Below are 12,563 nucleotides of genomic sequence, written 5' to 3'. Positions count from 1 at the left end.
ATAAATGAAGATATAAATTAAATTATTTTTTTTTTAAATGTTGGTGAGTGACCTGAGACAATGGGGAAGCGTGGTAATTTTGCGTGCCGATGGAGTTAGATTTAGGTGGTGGTAAGAATGTGATGAGTACAAAGAAGATAAATAAACCGAGAGATTAATTTCATGTGATCAACGTGGATAAAGCACAGGCATGATGGGCCAATCGACCACTTTTGAGGCCAATGTGTCTTAAATGAGCAATTACTGTTGTGAAACATGTCATGGTGAAAGAAATGGATCTGATGATGATGATGATGATAATGTGGTTACGCTTACCCACATATCCCAAAACAGCCAGAGTCAGTCCAAGAAGCATGAATAAAGCATACAGCAAGCCGACTGCACAGCGCAAGCTCCATGGTCCTCGGCCACGATTTCCACCTTCAGAGAAACCTTCCAGACACAGCCAATGCAGACAAATGAATGAGGATTTGCACAGACGTTGACATGTGAAGTGAGGACACAGAGATGACGTGTTGATATTTTGAGGTTTCATGAGGGATTCCATTTCATGTTAGACTGGAAAATTCATTCTTCATCATTTTCTCCATTTTTGTTTTCCAAAGTCACATCATCTCTATTATAACACCAAGCTTGCACACTAAAAACTCGGCTCGCCGTCACACGATCCCTATGAAATTGCTGTGGCACTTAGCGGACATGCCGACAATGTTTCGGAAGTCTTGGCGTTCCATAGTACCACTTGCATTTTGCACAATGCGTATTTTTGTCATTCCCCGTGTATGGTCTGTCGTCTGTTACCAGCTATGTTGTACTGCTATCCCGTGCATGTGCACGGGTATCGCTAGTAGGTATGTAATATCCAGGTGAGAGGAGCAAGTAATCCTCAAATGGATTTTCCATTCATTCGCTTACGTTTTATGTGAGGATTAAGATTGAGTTTGAACATATTTTGTTTATAACAGGAAGGATTTAGGGCTCATAGTGAAGCTGAAACATACACACGCACGCACACACACACACGCACACACACACACACACACACTCGAAACAAACACAGCCACTGAGCTTGGAGGAAGTGCCGTCACTTTCTGGGGCATTCTGGGTGCCAGTGATGACACAACAATGGCGCCACCTTTCTCACCACACTCAGTGGGGCATTTCCGAAGGAGGAATGACCTCCTTCCCATGGATGGCAACCTGTACGGATTGTCCATGCCTTTATCCTTTTAAATGCTGAAAATCAATTACTCACCTACTCTTTACGAAAGACCCCTTCGAATCCTTGACGTCCACCAACGACCAGTGCTGCACCATTGGCTGTTTCTCTTTAAATGCTTTGAACAAGAGATCATCCCAACTGCTCTGACCTTACATCATGTATGTATATAATCTATTGTAATTTGTTCACTGAACTGACATGACGTCCCTTGAGGGGGTACATAAACTCTATCATGGGATGGAATGTTGGTTCACTTTCTGAGGTTAATCTACTTTGGGCAGTGAGCCCCAAAGGGGTATTGTGTGATCATGCGTCCTGGCCCTGTGGGCTGGGATGTCTGTATGTTTTTGTATGACCATGAATTTTTGGTCTAATTGGGTCGAGGTGCATGTGTATTCGTTTTGACAAGCTTTGTTGAGCTGCGTACTTGTTTCTTAAGGATGAAGCACATGTCATTAGCTTTGTTATAATGTTTGATATTTAACCCTTTTATTTAAAACATATATCTCTTTCAAGACAGAGGTAGAAACACTTCCATAGATTGATTCCTTTCTCCAGGGGCTTTTTCTGACGATCCTGCCAAAAAGTCTATAAAGCCACATAGGCTGACTGATGATGTTGGCACTGCATCAGCTGACACTGCATTATGCACCGGGTGGGTCTTTGTTTTTCACAGATTGCAATTAAACGGGTTTGTTAATTTAAGGTTGTTGCGCGCACACACACACACACACACGCACACACACGCACACACACACACACACACACACACACACACACACACACACGCACACACACACACACGCACACACACACACACACACACACACACACACAAAGAGGAGTCGCCCAGCACATGCACACACACACACACACACACACACACACGCACACACGCACACACACACACACACACACACTCACACACGCACACTCACACACGCACACGCACATGCCCGCACACGCACACATACACGCACACACACACGCACACACGCACACGCACGCACGCGCACACGCACACGCACACACGCACACACGCACACGCACACACGCACACGCACACGCACACGCACACGCACATGCACACGCACACATACACACACACACACGTACACACACATAAATACGCACACACACACACACACACAAGTACACACACAAACACATACACACACACAAGTACACACACAAACACACACACACACGCACACATACACACACAGGTACACACACACACACACACACACACACACACACACACACACATACACACACACACATAAACACGCACAGACATACACACACGTACACACACAAACACATACACACACAAACACATACACACACAAACACATACACACATAAACACACACACACACACACACACACACACACATATACACGCACACATACACACACAAGTACACACACATAAACACGCACACATACACACACACACAAGTACACACATAAACACGCACACATACACACACAAACACATCCACACACAAACACATACACACACAAACACACACATATATACACACACACAAACACACACAAATATACACACACACAAACACACACACAAACACACACAAATACACACATATATACACACACTGGATTCTGAACAACATCACGAAGTGAAATCTCATCCATTTGCCATCCTAGTGTTTGATGAGGACGAATAAGCATTTTATCCCAATTAAAAGATAGTCCACCACAGCAAGCAATCCATCCTGGAATGTGATTGCATTCAAGTGGAACCAGCCCATCTCGTGTTGCAAAAATGACCCCAAACAGAAAAACAGTAAACAGTCCAGTCTTGCACAGGTGTTTTAAAGCAGGTATGACTGCATATACATTGGGGGGGGGGGTGGGCCAGACTTGTCCATCATGAGCTGCCAATAAACTAGGTGAACAATAAGAGACAGTTAAAGGGCTGGCCTTCTGACAAGGGAATGTTTGGCATATCATGCACAACATTGGCCTGTTTACAAGTTAAATACAGGACATATGAGGAGGGGTCAAAAAGCCCCCCCTCCCCCCTTTCAAAACGTTTCGTTTCGCAAAACATGACTTCGATGAAGGAAACTTGAACGACTTGCGATGATGTTCGACTGTGACTCGAAACTTTACAGAAAAGGGACGAACATCTGCGCCGAGTTTCACTGGCACAGGACTGACTATTCCTTCATCAGCAGAGGAAAAACTATTTGGCACCTTGTCATGCTTGCAATGACGATGTACAAGTACATCAGAAAAATACACGGCTAAATTTGATTTATTTTTCAAACGCGTTGGTCAGAAGTTGAATCGTTCAGTTCATCCGGTTGGAACTCACCGAATCTGTTGTACGTGAAAGATTTCATTTCACCCTCATCTTCACAGATATCTCCTGCAAAATAGCAATTGGAAAAGCCAGGATTTGCTGTCAGAAGGAACAATAAACATCCTTGTGTGTATATAATTTCAATAATAATAATAATAATCATAATAATAATGACACAATTGTCTGGAGTATAAAGAAAGATATTTTGTATACAAGATATATTATATATATATATATATATATATATATATATATATATATATATATATATATATATATATATATATATATATATATATATATATATATATATGTACAGGTGATTTAAGTGACCCTGCAATTATTCACTCAATTTCCCCTTGATGCCCACCTTTTACCCCTCCATACCGTTCATGGTAGACCAGCCAGCGATGTGAGTCAAGACCGCGCGTGCTCCAGTCGAGGTCGAACTGGCAGCCGAGGAGAGCACATCGGGCAGCAAATTGAATGACCCAACCCTCCCTGACAGTTGTCCAAATTTCGCTTCCCTCGTTTACAATTGTTATGAGGAAATGGTAATGTAAAACATACGCCACCGCAACCTTCCATCCTCGTTTTCCCGTTTGTTCCCATGAACAAGCTCAAACAAAGCACACCCCCCCCCCCACCGCATGCGAGGCCAATCGTTTGGACCGAGCAGAAAATATACGTTTGTGGAAGAGTTGCGAGTACTTTCAGATTTTAGACTTTTTATTTATTTATTTATTTATTTATTATAAAAGAGCAATTAAAAGCTGTAAATGACTGTGTACATTCACTGTGATGGTTGAATGAACGAATAGATATGGCATTGTTGCATGGGTGTCTATCTGTATTGTAAGACCATTGGGGGAGTTGGGAGGGGGAATGATAAGCCTTCAATTGACTTATTTTAAAATAAATATAAATCGGTATCACTCACGGTCTCTGGATGACAGTTGGAGCACTTGAGGTCCATTATTTGTAGAGCATGAGGACCCAAACGTAAACGTACAGTGAGATATACAGGGTTTAATGAATTAAAACAAAATTATAATCGCTATTCAATGTACACTTGCTAACTCGTGAATTTACATTGTTGGCATATCAGCCTATTCCTGTTCCTCCATCAAATTATGTGAAACGTCATTAATTTTTATTTTATCTTTTCCACACCCATGAAACCATACCCCACCCCTCCCAAAATCCATCTTGTTCACCCCTTGCGTTCTTCCCTATCCATCATCGATACTTCCATCCCTTGTTTATCCATCTCCGTCTATTTTGTCCCGTTATGTTGTGTCCTGATCGGTTCTACATTCTAGCTCTTCCAAGAGACTTGACACTGCCATCCTCACCCTGCTCTTCTTTCCTCTGAAAATATTAAGGTTAGAGTTAGAACGTAAATGCCTTTCAATAATAATTATTGAGAGGCATTTGTTTCAGATCACTTTTATAACTTCATGCACATGTGCAAAACAAAAATGAGAACTTAGCTGGTAGCTGGTGGTATCCCTTTAAAACGTGCTTTTCGGAATAGTCTTAAAGAGGGTATCATAAAGAGTATTTTTATTCATGCTCAGAGCTGTGATCTCACGCTGTCAAAAGGGTAACAACCTGCAGGGGAAGGTTCAGGCTGGGGCGTGGTAAATTGTGGCCCACTCCCCGACAGGAATGCCAAATGGTTACTGTAAACAAGAGCGTTTTGGGCGCAGGATATATAGCACGATCTGTCTGTTGGAACTGCTTGCAGAAGACGCCGCACAGAGCCTGGCAGGCATAGTGATCCGGTGAGTGGGAAGAGGAGCATAAAGGATCAGAGAGTGAAAGAGAGAGAGAGAGAGAGAGAGAGAGAGAGAGAGAGAGAGAGAGAGAGAGAGAGGGAGAGAGAGAGAGAGAGAGAGAGAGAGAGAGAGAGAGAGAGAGAGAGAGAGAAGAGAGAAGAGAGAAGAGAGAAGAGAGAAGAGAGAAGAGAGAAGAGAGAAGAGAGAAGAGAGAAGAGAGAAGAGAGAAGAGAGAAGAGAGAAGAGAGAAGAGAGAAGAGAGAAGAGATGACATGATGGAATTTAAAGAAACAAACTCCAACTCAAGATTAAGCTGAGCTTTTAGATCTGTACTGATCCTGACGAAGCCCCAAGTAACGGCAAATCCAGCAGGGCAGGTGGCTTGGAATACTGTGCTTGTGCTGATGCTTTGGTGAATTTGTGTTTGCCGTTAAAAACTGCATCTGGTAGAACTGCTATGACGTCCAAAAGGCAGGGCTTGGCCTGTTTTAAACTGGCAGGGAATCTTTAATTATTATATTCCCAGTTGCAATATATTTTTGTGTTTGGTTTATGAGCGCAATTGGCCACAGAGACATGATGAGCACTGAGTTCATGAAAAGACAAAGTAAAGGACAAAAAAAATGAGTGAGGATGTGAAAAGAGCGAGAAGGTGAGGATGAAAAGAGAATGTGAAAGTGTTTGAGAAAAGAGAGTGCAAGGAAGAGTGTGTATCTGATTTATCCCATTTTCCAGGAGATTGCATCTCGGTATGCCATCTGTAGATTATTTATGAATGGACAAGCAGAGGGGCATTAATGTTGATGTTGTTTCGTATGCACCCTGTAACTGCTGGTTGCATCATTTTCTGCATTACCAGTCATTACCAGTCAGCTGTTACTCATTTTTCAGACCTCGGAGGGATGACAGTCTGAGTCAACCCACCTGGTGTTATTTCAACGGTTAACAGGGGCTCAAACTCTTCAGCCCGAAGATCTTCAGACAGCCACCATAACCGTTAAGCCAACACCAAAAGAGAGAAAAAGAAAGGGAGTAAAGGAAAAGAGACAAACACGTTAAAAATAATTAGTGATGAGAAAAAAAAGTATGAGCTGTGAATGAAGTACCAAAAACTTGGGTTGATGAATGCAATGGTGTAAATATTATGCACATTTAAATACAATGGATATAAACTAAAGATACAGCATGAATGGAGAATTTTAAATACTTGTAGAGATAACTTTGTTGTGATGCACTCTATTGGAACAATATATATTCTCATTCTGATGTACCATACCCTGTTACGGAGTGCTGGTGCTGCCGTAGCAGTTTTTAGGCAAGGGTTGCACTGGGTGGTTTGCCATATACAGTGTATATCTATATATCGAGAAATCTATATCTAAATATATATATATATATATATATATATATATATATATATATATATATATATATATATATATATATATATATATATATATTTGATACAGCAAGACCAACTCACATCTCTTACCTGTGAAGGGGGGAAATAACCAATTAGCTATACCTAATCAATTACAGCTGTGGAGGAACTGTGGACGACTCCATCTACACCTCACTATCCGAAAACATGGACCAATTTCTCTCTTCTCATCCAAACTCTCTCTTCCTCTTATGTGGTGACTTCAATTGTCATCATGCCAGTTGGCGAGGTGTGGGTGCCTTTCTCACCTGTCATGGCACCTCAGCAAATGCTTTCTGTGACTCATTGGGACTGACTCAATCGGTCAACTTCCCAACCTGGATCTCAACCAAAGGCACTCCCTCTCTTCTGGATATGATTTTGACAAATTTCCCTGGCAATATCTGCTGCTCTTCTCCCGCTCCAATCAGTTCTTCTGACCACGTCCTTGTCAAAGTGGACATCTCTCTGGCTGTTATCAGAGAACCACCTCACCGCCGTCGAGTCTGGCATTTCACTCAAGCCGACTGGCAGGGTCTCCAAGCAGCCATCAAACTTATAGAGTGGCCTCCTATTGCTACTTTCTCCAACATCAACTCATCCTGGGAATTCTTTCAAAGAAACTTGCTCTCAATAATGCAAAGATTTATCCCCTCTCGTCTTCAGTTGTCCTACCCTACCTCCCGCCCTTGGTTTACTGAAGCTTGTGGCGAGGCATTTGTCCTGAAACAACTCGCCTTTGTCTCATGGAAAGCAAACCCAACTGAGGGCAATCTCAGTTCCTTCCACAAAGCTCGGAACAAGTGTGTATCTACCCTCAGGAGAGCCAGAAAACAACGTCTTTCTCATCTCAAGTCTGAACTCTCAAATCTATCTCCCTCCTCAAAATCCTGGTGGTGTTTAATCCAATCTGTTTCTGGTGTATGTTCCCCCTCCATCCCCTACCTTACCTCAAATGGCCGCACTGCTGATACTGCACGTGAAAAAGCTGAATGCCGAAACTCGATGTTTGCAGCTAAATCTTGTGTCCTAAACCCATCACTTTCTCTACCCACCTTACCCAGTCACACCCAACTGTCCCTGGACTCATTGTCCTTTTCTCCGAACAAGGTGGAGAGCTTGCTTTCAAACCTCAACTTAGATTCTGCAACCGGTCCAGACGGCATCAGCCCACGTGTCCTCAAAGCCTGCTCCTCTGCTCTTGCTCACCCTCTCTCTGTTCTATTCACCCTCTCATTAGCTCAAGGTCATCTGCCATCTGCTTGGAAATCTGCAAACATCACTGCCCTGCATAAAAACGTGCAAAAACAGATCCCTGCAACTACAGACCAATCAGCCTTCTCCCCGCAAGGTTATGGTTATCAATCAGCAAGGTTATGGAATCCATCATTGCTTCAGACATGAAATCCTTCCTCTTCTCCAATGGCTTGATTTCCGATCATCAATTTGGTTTCAGACCAGGTCACTCTACTCTGGATATGTTGCTTCTGCTCTCCCATCAATGGATGGAGGTCCTCAATGCCAGACAGGAAATCCGAGCCGTATCCCTGGACATATCATGTGCTTTTGACACAGTCTGGCACCCTGCCCTACTGACCAAACTCTCTTCCCATGGTATTCAAGGCCATCTCCACTCATGGCTCACAGACCTCCTCTCCTGTCGCTGTCAACATGTGGCCCTAAATGGAGTTCTTTCATCCCCTCTTCCTGTCCAGGTTGGAGTTCCTCAAGGTAGCGTTCTGGGCCCTGTTCTTTTTCTGGTTTACATCAATGATCTCTCCGACTCTCTGGAAAACCCTCTATATCTCTTTGCTGATGACTCCACCCTCTGCCATACCATCTGTCATCCCTCAGACTGGCAAGCAGCAGCTTCTTCGCTCACTGCAGATCTGGATAAAATCACAAACTGGTCCAACACGTGTAACATATCTTTCAATCCAGACAAATCTCACACTCTCACGATGTCTCTTCGAAAGGACCGTTTAGAAAACCCCCCATCCACTTTCTCAACAATCCTCTGGAAGACGTCTTTTCTTTCAAGCTTCTGGGTCTCACGATCTGCCATGACCTTTCCTGGGAAAGTCACATTTCCAACCGCGCCTCCAAAGCCAGTCGCCGACTTTAAATCCTCCGTCGTGCAAAGTCCTTCCTCTGCCCTCTTGAGCTCCTGACCACTTACAAAGCTTTTGTCCGTAGCCTGATGGAGTACTGCTCTCCCCTCTGGGCTGGTGCTCCTGCCTCCCACCTTTCTCGGCTTCACGCTGTCGAAACCAGGGCATTTAGGATCATCGGCATCTCCCGCAATGAAGCTGAGTCTATGGGCCTCTCACTAAATCACCGCAGGTTGGTCGGTGGTCATTCTGCCTTCTACCATCTCCTCTCCAGCCTTGCCCCCCCCTGCTCTCTCTGCGATTTATCCCCACCACATTTCCACAGGGCGCTCAAGGTCCTCCAACAACCCCCTTCTGGTAAAACTACCAAAATCACGAATCACTGCTCACCTTCACTCTTTCATTCCTCTTTTTTCCCGCCTTTGGAATAAACTCCCTCACTCTATTCTTTCCCATTCTTCCCTCCAGGCTTTCAAAACAGCTGTTCACCACCACCTCTTATCATCCCCCATCCAAATCCTCGATCTTTTCTACCCCCGATAATCCACCCAAGCCCACTTCCTTCAATTCCCCTGCTTTCCTTCCTGAAAGTCCCTGTAATGTCCATCTTCTCTTCCCCATGTTCCCCTTCCCATCCCTCTCCCTTCCACAGATCTCCTCATGTGTATGTTCCCCACTGTTTTGTCCCTCCCACCCCCGCCCCTCTTGTCTCATGCCCCCTTGATGTGCATTGTGTGTTAGCTCTCATACGAGCCTCGACAAGGTATACAAAAAACAAAAACAAAAAAAAAACAACTGGAAAACATTTGAAACCGCAAAGGGCTTACATTGGTAGCCTTTCATGGTTGCTTTCTGCAGATTCTTCAGCAAGAAGAGCATGGGAGGAGTCGAGGTAAATAAATAAATATATATATATATATATATATATATATATATATATATATATATATATATATATATATATATATATATATATATATATATAATCTGCATCGGTGAAATATAAAGAAGGGAGGTAAGGGTGAAAATTACACTGTTTTAAAATAACCACAGTTGACAGTTCAGGCAAAGCCCTTTATCAAAAATTATATATCGAAAAGTGCGTGTGTGCATGTTTGCGTGCGTGCGTGAATATTCTCAAAGCCACAATATTCGCTCGCTTACGCTCACTCATATTTCTCCTTTTCAAACTGGAACAGATTACTTTGTCAAACACCTCCCTTTTGATACTACTATCCTGCAGGGCTGGGCTTTGCCTTCCTTTCGTGTGATCATTTCTTTAACCAAATTGAGCAATCAAATAGAGATCCTATAACACTCATCATCATCGAGTGTACCTGAACTTGGTTCTTGGTTTAAGTATCTTTGTTGAGCAGAGAAATGACAAACCTCTCTTAATGCTCTTGTCTGAGCACCTCCTGAGGAGCACATCATTTTGATACCACTCATATACTACTCATAGACGAGGTGGATTGTTATGTTAATGACCTCCAGAAGCAATGGACACCACAGAATAAAGCCAGTTAAACTCTTGGCAAGAGATGAAATTGTTCAGAGTAATATTACCAATGTTTAACTCTTTGGCTTGAGATTAAATTTTAGTATAATATTTAACAATGTTTAACTCTTTGGCTTGAGATAAAAAAAATTCACAGAAGATACATAGAATATTCATATTAGACACACTGTTATTTTAACTCTTGGGTTGAGAAGAAATTATGCAGAAAGTCTGTCAATTTTAAACTCTTTGACTTGAAAAGATTTTTTATATATTATATAATGTCAAAGAAAAAGAAAAGGAAAGAACCATTATTTAATTTTTATTCATACATATATTTATATCCCTTTAAACCCACATGGCAATGCATTTATTCCATCGCTCATTATATAACATTTAAAATCAAATGCTGTTAGAGCTTTCTTACCAACAGTCTCTGAGAATATTTTATGTTTATAATTTCTAATAAGATTCATCTCCCTATTAACATCTTTTCTCTTCCATATACATTCAAGGTAATGTTGAGAGTTCATGGTCTCTTTTAATACACTCTTTAGAACTTTAAGTTTCTTTTCACATTTGAATTCATTTAACCCTCCAGTTAAGAATTTAAAAGCATATGCCTTTGATCTAACACTGACAAATCCACTTAGTTTCTTTTCACCTAATTCATCTTTCTCATAAATAAATGAGCATTGATGAGTGGTTTAAAGAATTTGGAAAGAATACAACATCAAACATAGAACTTGTCAAATATTGTAAAAAAATTAAACATTGATAATGTGGTTATTTGTATGAGAGATGAATTAACAAACTTGTCTAAATATTCAAAGAATATTATTATGAATTTAAAAGATAATAATGGGAGCAGTTCTCATTGGGTTTTTATATATAATAGTCAGGGTAAATATTATTTTGATAGCTATGGTCTCCCACCACCTGTTGAAGTTATGAAATTCTTACAGAATGGTGTTTATCAAACATTTCAAATCCAATAATGAAATTCCAAGTGTTGTGGTCAATTATGTCTGCACGTGTTATTTCAACTCAACAACAATAAAAATTTTTATGAAGCTCTTTTTAATCTAATATAAATGACATGTTGGAAAAGATGGTTCAACCTTTGGTCTAACCCAAGACTTAGATATTGATTTGTCAAATTATTACAGAGGCAAAGGCTGAATGACAGAAATATAGTATATAAAAAAAATGTTAACATTAAAAACTGCTAATAAATTAATAAATTATTATCCAAGCCCATTCCCTCCCCTCGCACTGCCTTCCCATTCCCTCCCCTACCCGCATGCTGCCTTCCCATTCACTCCCTCCCACCGCATTCCCATTCCCTCCCCTCTCCTCACACCGCCTTCCCATTCCCTCCCTCCCCTCCCCTTGCGCCACCTTTCCATTCCCTCCCTCCCCTCACGCCACCTTCCCATTCCCTCCCCTCCCCTCACGCCACCTTCCCATTCCCTCCCCTCCCCTCATGCCACCTTCCCATTCCCTCCCCTCCCATCATGCTGCCTCCCCATTCCCTCCCCTCTCCTCGTGCCAACTTCTCCCCCACTCACGCTGCATTCTCCCACCTTGCACTGCCTTCTCCCCCGCCCCTCACGCCACCTTCTCCCTCCTCATGCCACCTTCTCCCCCCTCGCGCCACCTTCTGCCCTCCTTGTGCTGCCTTCCCTTCCCTTCTCTCATACTATCTTCCTCCACCATACAACTCTCCGGAGGTCGAGGAGAGGAAAGAGTGTCAAGGAATGTGCCATTTGGCCAAATTAAAGGTTAATTTTTTACATTTTTTTGCAGTCAGGAATGCTGCTCGGATCAATTCTGTTTTCATAAAGCAATGAATCGCCAGATCATGGCAGGAGAGCCAAGAAGTATGCATGCTCACTCTTAGTTGTTTCACCTGGGTTCGTATTCGGACTCAGCTATAAACTGTCATCCCGATTTTTCACAGGCAGGGTGATTCATCAATGTGTGTACCATCTCTCGGATGGACGTTCAGCTGGGTGTCACAACTGCTGGAATCCCCCCTCCACCTCTCCCTCCCCTCACTCCCCACTCCCTCTCTCACCCTTCTGCCTCTCTCACCCCTATCCCACCCCTTCCATCTCTCTCTCTCACTACTATCCCTCTCTCTCTCTTCCACCCCTATCCCCCTCTCTCTCCACCTCTATCCCTCCCTCT

The 12,563-nt window shown here is 42.6% G+C and overlaps 2 protein-coding genes across 4 annotated transcripts in view; one reads left to right on the top strand and one right to left on the bottom strand.

The window, feature by feature from the left end:
- LOC147026395 (uncharacterized) overlaps positions 1–4,171 on the bottom strand; it is a 65,690-nt gene extending 61,519 nt beyond the window's left edge. Inside the window, exons 1-3 of one of the 3 annotated variants that reach the window (XM_085881811.1) lie at positions 3,948–4,171; positions 3,573–3,626; positions 316–432 (exon numbers count right to left, since the gene is read on the bottom strand). In XM_085881811.1, coding sequence (XP_085737937.1) covers positions 316–432; positions 3,573–3,626; positions 3,948–3,954 — 178 coding nt within the window. In that variant the 5' untranslated portion in view covers positions 3,955–4,171. The remainder of the gene's footprint in view (positions 1–315; positions 433–3,572; positions 3,627–3,947) is intronic. The other 2 variants (XM_085881810.1, XM_085881812.1) reach the window with 2 other exon arrangements.
- A 1,052-nt stretch (positions 4,172–5,223) lies between these two features.
- The window catches only part of LOC147026393 (clusterin-like), an 89,304-nt gene continuing 81,964 nt past the window's right edge, over positions 5,224–12,563 (top strand). Inside the window, 2 exon segments of the mRNA XM_085883576.1 lie at positions 5,224–5,266; positions 5,269–5,347. Coding sequence (XP_085739702.1) covers positions 5,239–5,266; positions 5,269–5,347 — 107 coding nt within the window. The 5' untranslated portion in view covers positions 5,224–5,238.

Source organism: Eptatretus burgeri, chromosome 5 (assembly GCF_056783735.1).
Source record: "Eptatretus burgeri isolate ZD-2024b chromosome 5, Ebu_testis_v1, whole genome shotgun sequence".
Taxonomy (NCBI): Eukaryota; Metazoa; Chordata; class Myxini; order Myxiniformes; family Myxinidae; genus Eptatretus; species Eptatretus burgeri.
Note: the sequence above shows the minus strand (reverse complement) of the source record. Positions and strands in the feature narration are given on the sequence as shown.